The sequence below is a fragment of the Gopherus evgoodei genome, chromosome 14, assembly GCF_007399415.2.
Source record: "Gopherus evgoodei ecotype Sinaloan lineage chromosome 14, rGopEvg1_v1.p, whole genome shotgun sequence".
Classification (NCBI taxonomy): Eukaryota; Metazoa; Chordata; order Testudines; family Testudinidae; genus Gopherus; species Gopherus evgoodei.
Window position 1 is genome coordinate 15,655,766 of NC_044335.1, and position 15,683 is coordinate 15,671,448.

At 41.0% G+C, this 15,683-nt stretch overlaps 1 protein-coding gene across 1 annotated transcript in view; it reads left to right on the forward strand.

Annotated features, from left to right (window-relative positions):
- The window catches only part of ATP9A (ATPase phospholipid transporting 9A (putative)), a 95,400-nt gene that overhangs the window by 73,075 nt on the left and 6,642 nt on the right, over positions 1-15,683 (forward strand). The window contains 10 exon segments of the mRNA XM_030533435.1: positions 179-349; positions 3,305-3,403; positions 4,569-4,658; positions 4,779-4,923; positions 6,734-6,798; positions 8,099-8,254; positions 10,423-10,487; positions 11,468-11,576; positions 13,324-13,381; positions 15,352-15,555. Of these exon segments, the coding sequence (XP_030389295.1) occupies positions 179-349; positions 3,305-3,403; positions 4,569-4,658; positions 4,779-4,923; positions 6,734-6,798; positions 8,099-8,254; positions 10,423-10,487; positions 11,468-11,576; positions 13,324-13,381; positions 15,352-15,555 (1,162 nt within the window).

The window sequence follows — 15,683 nt, forward strand, 5'->3', positions numbered from 1 at the left end:
TTTTCGCTGTAGGGTTAACGTTTACCAGTCATTATAGAGGATACCCTTGAGGTGGACTTAGCCTATGGCCTTGAGAGGCCTGAGTTGTGTCATGTTGCTTAATCCTGTATTCCACAGACACACAAACACTCTTAGTTTGAATTACAGTGACTGGGTTTTTGTCTTGTATTATTCTCAGGCTCGCTATGTTCAGGCAAAGCTAAGTGTGCACGATCGCTCGCTGAAGGTAGCCACTGTGATTGAGAGCCTGGAAATGGAGATGGAGCTGCTGTGTCTGACTGGAGTGGAGGATCAGCTGCAGATGGATGTCAGACCCACTCTGGAGACCCTGAGAAATGCTGGCATTAAGGTTTGGCTAACCTAGAAATGGAATGCAGAACCTCAATCTAACTGACAGTGCAATTGATGATAATGGCCAGAGAGTTGGGGGGAGAATCTCTGGAATGTAACATTTGGAATAAATGAGTCTGTCTGATGATAAACCCCCCAAAAATTCTGATCTCCATTGATTGTGAGTATTACAATAGGTGAGCAGCAGTGAAATCTTGTTGCTGTAAAATTCTTTGTCCACTGGCTGTAGAATAAGACACTAGCAAAAAAGAATCTATCTCTCGCTCTCTCTATATATATAATCTAATGTTTTTCTGATCTGTTGGTTAATGGAAGTGCAACAGGACATGAAAAATGATGACCCCATGGGCTCTGATTCAATGATTGTCATGTTATCATCTAATAGCTAATATTTTTGTACAGCGCTTTGACTATATAAAGCACTGTAAGTGCTGAGTACTAGCTAAGCACCTTAAAATGTGTCACCCTTGCCCAAAACTTTTTAATATACGAAAAAAACCAAATATGCAGACAGAATGGTATCTGTGTAAGATAAGTATAAAGAATCAGCCAAGCTAGTCTTATGAGTGGCTGCATGAAACACACAGTTAAAGTTAGCTCGGCTTGATTTCCTTTCTCTTCTGACACCCAAATGATGATGTGCGAGTTTTGAACTCTGAGGTTGAAGCTCACACATATGAATTTTTATGCTGTGATATGTAGCCACCAGAGGGAGTCTGAACCAAAAACAATAATGCACAAGGATTTTTTTTATGCCTTCTGGCATTATATAGCTCCATAACTTGTGCACCTACAGAATTAGCCATACATAGGTGGGTAAAGCCAGGAATGATTATAGTTCGACTCTGCCTTTCCCCAAAATCTTGTCAGTCAGGTTCTAGGTTTACAAAATCAGGGGTGGTCTGGAACTAGCACTCAGAGTTGGGGATTAAGAGTTGGATAAAAGGTTACCATTCTGGTTGCCTATTTCAAACAGAAAATAGACAAAACCTTGCTTTGTATTGCAAAATCAAAACCAGGCTGTTTCAGATACAGTACCCAGTTTACCTGAACTCCCAAAGTTTAATTTAATTTTATGGGGGGAGGGAGGAAGAGGGTCTCAATAAACAGTTTTAGCTTTGATGCCATCTCTAATAGTAACATGACTTTGCATGTCAGTGAGTAGCTCAAACAAACAGAATACAGTTCCTGTAGTTTCCATAGCAATATTTTGATTTTTATTAGTTAAATCTTGACGGTTTGGTCCAAAAATGTTTTGTTTTTGTTTTTAACTTGGCTAAAGTCACTGCCTTGATGCTGAATGGATAGCCCTGTTAGTGACTGCATACATATTGCTGCAATTTACAGTATATGTTCTGCGGCTCATGTTCTTTGGGATTCTGCATGTCAGTAGAGAATCAAGACCGAAGGCAGTTTTCTAATTCATTCTGGAGCTATCCATTTTCTTTATTATACTATCTTGTTAATTACAGTAAGTGTCCCACCTGGCTTTTAGCTTATTAAACTCCTTTTAGAGAATGAAACAAACAAGTGGATCCTTATTTGATCTGCTCCAACAGGCCTTGAGGGAATTAAAAGCACCAGATAAAGAATAGCCAAAACTCCAAATATTTATAGTGTTGAGGAAATTATCTTCCAGATTATAGCAAATATCGGTCAGCACTGCTGGTCACACTGCTTTCTAGCATCCTCGTTTAATGACTGAATTGTTTCATATACACTGTCTTCATTTTCATTTGATTAGGGCAATGGAACAGCTTCCGTACAAGGAGAGATTAAAAAGACTGGGACTGTTAAGCCTAGAAAAGAAACAACTAAGGGGAGGGGAATGATAGAGGCCTGTAAAGTCATGGTGTGGAGATAGGGAAATGTTATTTACTCCTTCACACAACGCAAGAACCATGGGTCACACAATGAAATTAATAAGCAGCGGGTTTCAAACAAACATAAGGAAGTACAACCTCTACCTTGATATAATGCTGTCCTTGGGAGCCAAAAATCTTACCGCGTTATAGGTGAAACTGCGTTTTATCGAACTTGCTTTGATCTGCGCAGATTTGAGTGCGCAGTCAACCCCCCCCCCCCCCCCGAAGCACTGCTTTACCGCATTATAGCCGAATTTGTGTTTATATCGGGTGATGTTATAATGGGGTAGAGGTGTACTACTTCACACAACTCATGGTCAGCCTATGAAACCCATTGCCAGAGGAAGTTGTGATGGGTTCAAAAAAGAGCTGGATAAGTTCATGGAGGATAGGTCTATCAGTGGCTTAATAGCCATCGAGGGTCAGAGACGCAACCTCATGCTGTGGGTGTTCCTGAGCCTCTGCCTGCCAGAAGCTGGGACTGGACAGCAGAGGATGAATCACTCAATAAATTGCCCTGTTCTGTTCATTCCCTCTGAAGCAGCTGGCACTGGCCACTGTTGGAAGACAGGATAGTGGGGTAGATGGACCATAGGAATGACCCTATATGGCCATTCTTGTGTTTAGTTTGTTCCACACAGGCATGGGTGGTGAGCTAACTGCAGTTGCATCATCTATATTTCAGGCAGGGCCATGCAGGATCTGTTTGCAGCTGGAGCTAAATATTTCTGTATAAAACTTGCTGAGGATGGGGATACATTCAAATATCTGCCTCTTCAATTTATGTTTTGTGTTTTATCAGTGAAGTCTTGAAATGGCAGGTGGAAAAATTTGCAGATTTCATAACCCCCGGTATGCTGAAGCATTTTTCAAATCCCTCAATTCCTCTGTGAGTAGGGGAATTCCCTGCCCTTTTTAAATGGGATTCTGTTATACAGGAATTTGTTGAACACCGCACATGTTCTGTTGTAAATATGGTCTATTTACATGCATGCATAAAGGCCCAGAGTTCCTAGAAGTTCCCTGCAAACATAGTGTTTGTTAGATTTTGTGTTATTTTGGGGATATAAAAATATTTTTAATTTCAGGTGTGGATGCTGACAGGGGATAAGCTAGAAACAGCTACTTGTACAGCGAAGAATGCTCATTTGGTAACCAGAACCCAGGACATTCATATATTCAGATTGGTGAGTAAAGTACACTTATTCCCTGTGGGTGAAATTCACCCTTCTCTGGACTTGTTCAAGGAACTAAGTTGGGGATGAGAAGGGATAGAATACCCCAATCTGCACGCAGGCTATAGTGCATTACTTCCATGCCTGTGGCCTGGAATAATGGCTACTGCTCTGCATCCCTACAAGGGTGGTTCTTGGCCAGTGATTTAGCGTAAGCAGAATACACACCTACCCCAGTTCTCCCCTTGAGTCTGATCCTGCACCTACTGAAGTCAGTGGCAAAGCTCTCATTGGCTTCAGTAGTGCTGGATTGACCCTCTCTGCTGATCTGTTTGGAGCTAGCTTGGAGGCCCACCCCTGCAGCATACAAGAGTAAAGTGTCTTCCTCCCTTCCCCGCAAGGCTGTTCTGCCACACTGCCATGGTGGTTTGGCATCCTGGAGGGCCTTGAGTGGGCACTATGCCAATAGATAACTTCACTCCTGTGGGCAGAGATAATAGTGAAATTGGGCAGGTTACTGATGATACTTGAGATGCATAGTTTTTTGAGGTTCCAGGAGGACAGTGTAATAACTATGTAGTTTCTCCTCATGGTTCCAAAAATACCCAGTGTTAATGGCATCCCTTAGTCAGCCCCTAGGCTGTTGCCTCACAACATGACCATTGCAGGAGTCATGTAACCCTAAAACCAGCCCACACCTTGGACCACTTATTTCAGCCTCCATGAGCTAAGGCCCTTGTGTAACTGCTGCTAATTTCTGGAGATACTAATAAGAAATCTAGGGTTGGTTTTCCAAAGGCTCAGCAAAAAATGATGTAATGCATATATCATAAGATGATTGGTGAATTTCTGTTCTTTCAAATACAGTTTTGGGCCCAAATCTTCAAAATTCTTATGCATATTCAAACCCCACTCTCTGACAAGGGCCTGAGAGTTGAGGTATGCACACACAAAGAGGGTGATGGGGATAGGGATGTAAACACCAGTTTACACACACAAATGAAACTTGAATATGTGGACCTTAATTTCACCCTGTTTTTTGGTTCTGTTTTTAGTAAGAAGTGTGTTTGATAACCTGATTGATTTGGCAGTGTCCTGGAGTGTGTGTTCGGGATTGTATTAATTTATTTTGTTCTCGCCAATCACATACTTTCTCAGCTGCTGTGCTCATTTCCAGGTGACTAACCGTGGAGAAGCTCATTTGGAGCTGAATGCATTTCGTCGGAAACATGACTGTGCGCTTGTGATTTCTGGTGACTCACTGGAGGTAAACTTCTAATTCTTATGACAGCTGTATAGGAGTCCCACGGGTAAAATGTGTGTGATTTGGTTTTGGGAAATATATGCAATACAATCATCTTTGAAACTTCCTTCTCCTGTAAAACAGGTGTGTCTGAAATATTATGAGTACGAGTTTATGGAGTTGGCTTGCCAGTGTCCAGCCGTGGTATGCTGCCGATGTGCCCCCACACAGAAGGCCCAGATTGTGTGCTTGCTCCAGGAAAGAACTGGCAAACTGACCTGTGCTGTAGGTGAGGAACGCATCTGATATCCATCTGTGTCTCATTTTTATATTCACTTTTCTTTGAATTAATTTTTGACACATTGAAGAGAAACGGATTCAACTCTTCTCAAACAGGAGGGAAAAACATACAAGTCTGCCTTCCTTTAGATAAAAGTTAATAGATCATTTTTAGTATTAATTTTTTTCAGAATATACAGTACTCTATTTTCTTTTCCCAGTTTAAATGCTCAGCAGAGAAAAAACAAGAGCCTTTGTCCTCTTGCTCTTTATTGCATAAAGAAGCCTGAAAGATTATTTTTATTGTTATTATTTAATTCTGCTTTTTATATATATATACTAGAAATTAAGGTCAAACCTATATAATTTTTCACTTAAGAAACATGGCTGAAAAATGAGTGGAACAGAGATGCAGATATTCAAATGAGTTTAAAAAAAAAAGTAGGATTTTTTTTGGTGGGGGGGGCTTTTAAGGTAATACAAAATTGTTACTCTTTGGGATTTCTCTTAGGAAAGTGCTGGTCTTATAAACAGAACAGAGCAAATACTGAAACTTTTTTGTGACCTATTCAGAAAAAAAAATAAATTTTAAATCACTGTATTCACAAACCCCATTATCCATTTTGTTTATGAACATTCATGCAAATGTAAGTCTGTATGTGCAAATGTTCACAAATATAAATATTATCCAAATCTGAAATAATTTGTTTACACAATGCATAATTTAACTTGTGGAGCTCATTAACACAATATATTATTGAGGCCAAGAACTAAACAGGATTCAGGAAAGGATCAGAGGTTAATATGGATGAGACTGTCCAGTTACATTAGATATGAATTTAAAAAACCTAGGACCTCCCATTAAACAAAGCACTTTAAGTATGTACGTATTATGAAATCAGTTGGTCTGCTCATGTGCTTAAAACTAAGCATGTGCTTAAAGTGCAGTGCGAATTAGTCATATAGAAAATATAAACCCATATGCTTTAGGGCATAAACCAGCCACTAACTGTTGAAGTTAGGAAGAAATTTTCGTTTATTATTATGTAAGACTAGTGTAACCTGGTATTGCAACTCTTCCGTTTTCGAACTAAGCAGTCTTCTTTCATTTCATGACGGAAGTGGAAATATTTTGTGACACCTCGTGACATCAGTGGTAACAAGAAATAACAAATAAAATGAAAGTATTTTGTGGAATAACCTATAAACTGAAACTGGGCATATTCATGAATTTTTTTGGTGGCAGGGAGGGCAGAAAAACTTCACAAATATGGAGGTTGGGTTTTGCAAAAAGAAGAGTGCACACTTCGTCTGGAAAAATTGCTCATTGTGAAGCTAGAGGGACCAGGTGTGTGAAATAATATCTTTTTCTGGACCAATAAAAGATATTACTTCAGTGACTTTTCTCTCTGTCATATCCTGGGACGAACACGGCTGCAACAACACTCATTCTGAAGCTCTAATTCTGAGCCAAGCTGCTAACTTTTCTTCCATATTCTGGATGAAATTTCATGGCCTGTGTTATACAGGAGGTCAGATTAAATGATCTAGTGGTCCATGCAGGCCTTAAGACCCTACAAATTAATGAAAAATTGTGCAAGACATTTGAACACCCAATTCCTATTTAAAATTTAAGGCATCCATTCCTCCTAGCTTGCTTTCAACATGCCAACTCAAATGATTTTATTCTAATTCCCCATGGGCTAATGTCCTTTCTGACTGTAAAGTTTATGAATTTATTGATTCAGCTACCTTCAGTAGCTATAATAAGCGGCTTTCTTACCATATTCCCTGCCCTTTCTCTGTGCTCTAACATGCAGGTGATGGAGGGAATGATGTCAGCATGATTCAGGAGGCTGACTGCGGTGTTGGGGTTGAAGGAAAGGTGAGATTATGAAGCACATGTCATATTTGATACAACTTGTCATATAAATGCAGAGGTAGGTTTCCAAGTGCCCCTTTTACTGAGTCCTTATTGATTCATGTCATAGAAAGAGCAGCTGCCTTGAGAAGAAAAGATATCGGGCCAAAAACACTGGCCCTTTTCAGGCTAGGATGAAAAATAGTTTGGTAAACTGGGCAATCATTTAGCAAAACTCATTCTGATATATACTAGAGCAGGGGTTGGCAACCTTTCAGAAGTGGTGTGCCAAGTCTTCATTTATTTACTCTAATTTAAGGTTTTCACATGCCAGATGTTTTTAGAAGGTCTCTTTCTATAAGTCTATAATATATAACTAAACTATTGTTGTATGTAAAGTAAATAAAGTTTTTAAAATGTTTAAGAAGCTTCATTTAAAATTAAATTAAAATGCAGAGCCCCGCCCCCCGGACCAGTGGCCAGGACCCAGGCAGTGTGAGTGCCACTGAAAATCAGCTTATGTGCTGCCTTCGGCATGCGTGCCATAGGTTGCCTACCCTGTACTAGAGGTTTCTACATAGTCAGACAGGCTACTTCATTCTTGCTTCATCGCTATACATAGATGCTCAAAACACCTGAGTTGTAGCTGGAAAATGGTGACATTGGATCAAGAATCCCACCACTTATTGTACAGAACTCCTACATATCTTGGAAGAAGACGAATGCATTTGCAAACAGTATAAAGGCTGTGCATGAAATGGGCCAAAAAATAAAATCAAAGCTGTTTGAAAGCAACCTTGTGAGCCTAAAAGGTTGTGTTATAACTCATTTGCTGGCCCAGTAAACGGTGATATCCTATTATGTCTCCTAGCCACCGCAGTACACTTACCATCCAGACATTTTCATTGGAGCACTTGTGGTACTGACAGTGGGTATGTTCCCAATATAGCATCTGGTAATGTACGTGATGTTAGTGCCATGCTAACATGCATGCTGTGAACCCTAATTCACACACCTTCCTTCTGGGTTTGAACCATGAAACCAAATAGGAATTGTCCTTGAATGGTCTTTTCATTTGTTGCTTGAGTGTTGGGGGCGGGAGGTACAGGGAATGGGGGAGGCAGCTGGGGGCTGAGGGAGGAAAGAGAGATGCTAAGATAATGGTTTTTCCTCATCCATTGCTGTTTTATTTATGTATATATGGGGGGGCAGAGTTGGTATTTTTACTGTCAATACTATTTAGGCATGTATTGACATGAATGGTGTTTCTTAATCTTATGTAATCTTGTGACCTCATGGTCTTTTGATTTATTGACCTACATAGGAAGGAAAACAAGCATCTCTTGCAGCAGATTTCTCTATCACTCAGTTTAAACATCTGGGCCGGTTACTGATGGTGCATGGAAGGAACAGCTACAAGAGATCTGCCGCTCTCAGCCAGTTTGTGATCCACAGAAGCTTGTGTATCAGTACGATGCAGGTAAATGGAGTGAATGAACTATTTCATCTTGGCGCTCTGTGTGTGTGTGTCTGTGTGTGTGTGAGAGAGAGATTGAGTGAGACTGGGGGGAGGAATGCGAAAAGTTCAAAATTCAAGCTTTTCTTTTCACATTTGGCACAGCCGCTGGCTCTCTTTGGAACTTTAGTGGGCTTGAACTTGAAAAGAAGGTAACTTTTTTTTGCATGAGAAGAGGCTCACCTCCATGTAAAGATGTTTCCATTTTTGAACAGTCAGCAATTTTTTTTTCAAAATATTACTTTAAATTTCTTTTGAGCACAAAACAGATGGCATAAAAAATATGTGAGCTTTGAGATTTCACATATATGTGAATGTGACAACAGTCATTCCATGGCAATGTTATAAAATATTGTATTTCTTCAGTGTGAAATGGCTCCTAAAACCTCTCTTCAGCAAATTACTTAAGAGGGTATAACTTTAGGCACACGAGACATTCCATCAAGTTCAGTGGGGCTCCTCATGTGCTTAAAGTTCGGTACTTTGCTGAATCAGTTCAGTCCTGTAGGGTGCTGAGCGCTTTAGGGAGGTGCTAACCTCATTAGGAGTTGAAGCATGTATTACCCACATTAAATGCTCAGCATCTTTCTAGACTGAGCTGAAAGGGCTTGACTTCCATTGACTTCAGTGGGAAAAAGAATTGGATCCTCAGTGACAAAATATGTTTTCTGTTCACAGAATTTCAGGTATTTTTCATCATGTTTGCACAACTTCAGTATTGAGCAAGCAAGATTGATACGTATTTGTCAGTTGATTAAAAACAACAGTGTAGACGTGCGGACTCTCCCCTGTGGCCCTCCTGCTGGTCTGTTCTGGGAATTAGCTTGTTCCGGCTCTGGAGTGCCCTCTGCAGGCCAGTGATCTGCCTGTCCTCTGGCCCCCATGTCCCTCCCTGGACCCCTGTGCCCCTTTACCTGGGTGCTGCCCCCTGGCAGTGCCCCCACAGTTCTGGGTCTCCCCCTCCCAGGGGAACCCCCAACCGACTATCCCCGCCTCATCTCAGTATAAGGCTACTGCTAGTCATCATCTAGCCCCACACCTGGGGCAGACTGCAGTATCAGCCTACTCATCACTGGCAAGGTTGGGTTTGGACCTGCTGCCTTGGCCTACCCCTGGGCTGCCCTCTGCAACCCCTAGTGCCCCTTGGCCTTCTGCTAGGCCGCATCCTGGGGCTTTCCAGGCTGGAGCTCCTCAGCTTCTCTGCCTTTCCCCACCCCTGCTTCACTCAGGTACCTTGTGTCTAGCTCCCTGCAGCCAGGCCCATCTCCCTCTACAAACAGAGAGAGACTCTCTGTCTGCCCCTGGCTTCTCTGCCTTTAAATGGCCAGCTGAGTCTGTTTGGGGCATGGCCCCGCTGCAGCCACTTCCCCAATCAGCCCAGCCTAAAAGCTGCTTTCTCCAGCCACAGCCCCCTCCTAGGACTGTTTTTAACCCACAGGGCAGGATCGGGGATCCACCCCGCTACAAACAGGTTGTGTTAGACTGAGAGATTTTAAAGAAACGTATGAGTTCATGAGCATAATTCTGTCCTGAGCCGTGAGTGCAAGATGCTTGGACATATTTGGTGACAGGGGTTACTGTTTGGAAGTTTTTCTTTCAAGCCATAATATTGCTGACAAGTACATCTTGTTTAAACAGATGCTTTTCAGTAAAATACGGTATCATTCCTGGTTTTGAGAATGCAGGTACCATCCCCATTCTGAGATCAAAAGTCCATGCTGGAGTTTGCCTCTGTCCTTTGTCTCCATCACTAAGTGCTAATGCGTTTTACATTATGAAAACATTCCTTCTAATTCCAGAGGGTTAGCTACACATATCGAAACACCTGTCCTTTAGGACATCTGGATGGAAACAGCAGGCTTTAGATGGAACACTCCAACCTCTCTTTTTGTGGGATTATGTAAAGAGAAGTTTACCAAAGGGGTTCAGTTCTTCACAGTTTGCTGTTAAACATTCTCCTTCATCCCAGTTTGTGCAGGAGTCAAGGGAACGGATATTATAGTCTCCTGTCTTCATCTCAAGAAATTTCAGTCTACTGCAAATACTTTTCAGTTTGGCTAAAGTAGGCTTTATCAAATATAACATACACTGCAGCTTTTGAAGCCTGACAGTTCTTTTCTTTTCTTTGCTAGGCTGTCTTCTCGTCGGTGTTTTACTTTGCGTCAGTTCCTCTCTATCAGGGCTTCCTCATTATTGGGTAAGAGCAAAACTGTTCAGAAAAAAATATGAAAACCATGTGCAAAGTGAATAGATTCCTATCTGAAAAGTGATACGTGTGAAAGTTTATCAGAAATATGCAAATCTCCTTAGTACGTGTACTGGTAAGTACTCAGTAGTGTTCTGTATTGATGCCTACAGCAAATGCCACATCAGAAACTGGAGAGAGACTCTCATCCCTGTTCCAGGCCCTGTAGGTAATGGTAAAAGGCCAGGTAGAGTAAAGGGGCTCTAAAAGCCCTGGATCTGGCCAAGGAAGAATTCCCCTGGTTGTGGAACTGAGGAGCAGGTTGTCTTCTAGTGATGTCTTTAAGAGCCGCGACACAGGGGTGTGGCAAGGGTGAGGCTGCAGCACATAGTGCTGTGGAGATTCTGGGCTGCAGTACTACCCATAGGAAGCTAGGCACAGGCTCTGTCACAGACATAGCCTGCTGAGGGACCCTTTTATCCCCCTCTGAGCATAAAGGTGGCTTAAAGTCACCTTAATCCTCCTCCTTCCTCTGGGCTTTGAGAAGCATAGCCCCAAATCTCACCCATACTACCTAAGTTGCTATGCCAGTGTCTTTGTGCTTGCATAATATACATTTGCTCATGCTTTCAGATACATGTTTTAAAAAAAAGAAAAAAACAGCCCAACCCTCTGAACTGAATTACATAGTCAAATCCAGCACTGAAATAGTTCCATCTCTAAAAGGAGTAAAAACTATTGGAAAATGTGTAACATTTGTTACAATACCTGCAGCTTCCATTTAGGAATGATTCTATTCATAAATTTAAAGTAGTAAATGTTGCAGTTTTTCTGCTGTGCATACAGGTCTGTGTTCCAGTTCTGAGTTTATTATGTGACTATTACTGAGATGCAAGGAGCAGCATATATTTCTTTTTTGAAGACTTGTGTATTGATTTTTATGGTTTAAACAATATGTGCCCTATTGATGTCTCCTGTATTGTTCTGCTCAGGTATTCCACAATCTATACAATGTTTCCAGTCTTCTCTCTGGTCTTAGACAAGGATGTCAAATCTGAGGTTGCTATGTTGTATCCAGAGCTCTACAAAGATCTTCTTAAGGTCCAGTAGATCTTATTCTGTTTCTGTTCCATCTGCTCCATATATAATCTTTGGTTTGATTTGGAACTGGCTTTCAGAGAGACAAACCAAACACAATATCCATAGACATGGTACTTTATCGTATGACTCTAAAAGTACAGTTGTCAAGTGGCAAAATTCTATTTACAATTTTAACTTATTTTTATTTTCTCAGACCTCGTTGTGTTTAACAGTTAGCTGCTTACTGGAACGGGCCAGAAAATAGAATTTCCATCCTGTGGGAAATTCTGAATGTTTGAAATTTTGTTTCCTTTCAAATCAGAATGAAATATCAGACCTCAGAATTTCCCACAAAAAAGAAATATTCTGATTTTGGAACATGAAACCTCCACCACTTGTCCTCAGTCTCTGTGTCCCCCCACCTCTCATCATGGCTTCTCACTTCCACTGGTGGTGGGCCCTGATGACATGAAGATGGGATGGAGCAGGAACTCACCCACCACCATACTGAAGCTGTGAGAAGGGGAGAAAGTGACAGGGACCGAGCATTGTGCTGTGGGTACAGAATGACATGAGCTTTAGGAGGAAAACCCACCGCCTCCTCCTTTCATAGGATCACAGAATATCAGGGTTGAAAGCGACCTCAGGAGGTCATCTAGTCTAACCCTCTGCTCAAAGCAGGATCAATCCCCATATAGATGTTTGCCCCAGATCCCTAAATGGCCCCCTCAAGAATTGAACTCACAACCCTGGATTTAGCAGGCCAATGCTCAAACCACTGAGCTATCCTCCCCTGATTCTGTTGAAAATGTTGTTGAAATTGATGTGTTCCCATTAAATGGGTTAATTGTTGGTCAAATCAGTATTTTCCATTGAAATCTGTTCTGTTGGAAAATTCTGATTAGCTCTACTTTGCTTATGATCTATTCAAAGACAGTAATTCAGATGGTTTCTTGCATGGAGACTTGCCTTACAGGTGACCTAAAAAGAGAACAAAAGATTGGTTTTGTGCTGTTTTTGCTGCTTTATGATATGTACAGGAGGCCTGAAAGAGTTTTCTTTGTTTAAAAAAAAGAAAAGAGAAGTCCACTTGATTTGATTTTTACCTTAGAAATGTGAGGAATGCCAAGTCTTGCCGCTCTTTTATTTTTCTGGAGAACTGTTTGAATGATTTGGGTATGTGGAGTAGAAACATCCTTAATTGAAGGGAAGGGTGAGCTGATTCTTCACAAAGACATCCTTTTCCCCCAAGAATTTCCATTAAACAGAATCCAACAGAAGCATAGTGAGTGTTTTCCAACAGTCTGAATAAGTCGCCTCCCATCTCCATCTGGGTTTCACTCTCATATGGTCCTGAGGGTCATAAACACTAATTCTCCAACCATCCTTAGGCCTGGTCTACACACAGTGTTTTGTACTGCTTTGTCAGTTAGAAGAGTGATTTTTATTTTTTTACATTTTTACTTATACCCAGAATTCCCCTAGTGTGGATGCATTTATACTGGTAACCCTATACCAAAACATAGTTTATTCCCATTCCCATACAGGAATAGCTATATTGATATGAAGCACTGTTTATACCAAAATAATTGTGACAGTATAGTCAAATGCCTATTATGCACCATGAAGAAGCACAAAAAATACATCAGTTTTCTTCCCTTTCCCGATCACCTTTAAACCATCTATTTTAGATTTATGTCAGAGTTGCTTGATCATCTATAAATTAGTTTTCAAAAGTCATACTAGCTGTCTTTCTTTTTCTTTATAGGGGCGACCGTTGTCATATAAAACATTTTTAATATGGGTTTTGATAAGTATCTATCAAGGTAAGAAACTGCACCTTTTTTTCTCATAGCGTTCCCGTACCTGTCAGAAATTATATAGCTGTCCTGCTGTATTATCAAAAGTAGAATATTGCTGGAATAACAACCCTTTAGGATAGGGTGAAAATAGCCATTCCTTGCATCAGAACAATGACAGCAACCATCTTACTAATGCAAAAAAAAAATCACTTAAAACTAAACATTTGTAGCAAGTGGCTTACCAATATTTTGAAGTACTGGGTCATGATAGGAGACAGCATATGAGTCAGGAGATTTGGGGTCTGTTCCCACTGTGGCCATTGATCTGCTTTTTGACACTGGGCAAGTCTCCACCTTACCCCCCTTCCGGTATCCCACCTGTAAAATAAAGTTAATGACACTTGCCTTTGTTTTTAAATCTATGAAAGGAAACTGCTATATAAACACATTATCATCAATTAGTCATAATAGTCCCAGTCCTGGTTACTACCTAGCTGAGACGATTGGCTTATTCCCAGCCAAGGAAATGACCCTTTCTGGTAGTGAAGAATCTGAAGAAGGTTCTAGTTCTTGAGATCAAATAACTTGCACTTTATCTGGGCTTTTATCCTCAAGTTGCTAGAAGCTATTAACAAAACTGCTTTGGTTACCCTATATTTGTTTCAAGTTTGGATGCACCCATTGGTTTAGCTCCTCGGAAGTCAGCCTGTGGGTTTAAAAAAGAAAGAGAGAAGCTCAAGCACAAGTGATTTCTGTTGCTATTAGCTAAGGAAGCATGCAACACATGTACATATAGTGTTGAGGTTGTATAGATTAAAATGGCCATAACGATCCTGTGACAAAATGATATTTTCCAAAACTCCTTTATCGACAGAAGCAGAAAGAAATGTGCCAAAATCAGCAGTTTTAAATGACATTGCCATCCTTAAATGGGGAGTGGGAGCAGCAATATAAATCCTCTGTTAGATTTCAGGGGATGAGTCTAATACAGTAGAATGCTATGGCAGGAATAATGGTCTCCTGTTGCTATATAAATACTATGGCAAAGCCAAGACATTTATAGAAAGTTCACAAGTGGTGGAAAGTCAAAGCCAGAGGATGATGCATTGGGGAAAAGTTCCTTCTCAGATGAGGCCACTATGCTGTTACAGTATTTGGTTAAAGTGACTTCATATCTACTGTGCTAAATGACTAGAAAGCAGCAGGCTAAACAATTAGACTAGTTGCAAGCAGTGGTGTGCCTGACCCAAACTGAACAGCGCCAAACGCTGGAGAGTTCAGAGCTGGATCTGAACTTTGTGGCTCAGGCTCTAGTCCCTGAAAGGGTTTCCCTCAGAAACTAGCATGTGATGGATGTTGGTGCCAATTACTCATGCTGCTGACATTAATTATTTGTGCAGGTGGCTGGGCAGGGAGTTGTATGAGCTTTCCAGCCCAGCTGGAATAGGGGCCCAAAATAATGCTTCATTAATGCCACTTTAATTTGTGCTTGTTTAGGGTGGAGAACTTGGTCCAAAGAGGGCACAGAAAACCTAACTATATGCACTCAGCGTCCGTACACCTTGTGCTTCCATCTGGACTTCAGGGCAGCACAGGAGAAGTTACAAGTGTTTGATATTTGTCTTCTCTTTTGAGTAGTGACTGTGCTTCTTTTTCTGGAAGGACAAATAGATCACCATAATCTTCAAGTGATATGACAGTAGCTAAAATAATATACTTCATATTTCCACATATGTAAATCTGACATGCCCCTATGAAACATTGACCACCTGTGTAGTGTCTCTTACTCATTGCACAGAAGTTATTTTATCTTCTTAATGACATGTCATAAATAACTGATTTACTGTCCAATATGCATTATCAAAAGCCATTGCAAACTGTCTTAAGAGGTGACCTTATGTTTCTGCTCTTTCAGGACTGAGACTGATGTTTAGAACTTAGATTGATGTTTAGCAGCAAGATATCCAGCCTCTCTCCTTCTTTCTTCCTCACAGGTAGTATCATCATGTACGGAGCTCTTCTGCTGTTTGAGTCTGAATTTGTCCACATTGTGGCCATTTCCTTCACATCCCTGATTCTTACTGAGTTATTGATGGTGGCATTAACAATCCAGACGTGGCACTGGCTCATGATAGTGGCAGAGTTGCTTAGCCTCTCCTGCTACATAGCCTCTCTGGTCTTCTTACATGAGTTTATTGGTAAGGTTAAATATCTTCTTTTTCTTCAGGTCTTCTAGTCAAATGTTTACATGCTTAACAAGAGGATAAGGGCATAAATTGGGCTCACAACTGCCGATGGGATAACTTACAGTAGGTTAGCTCAGGGA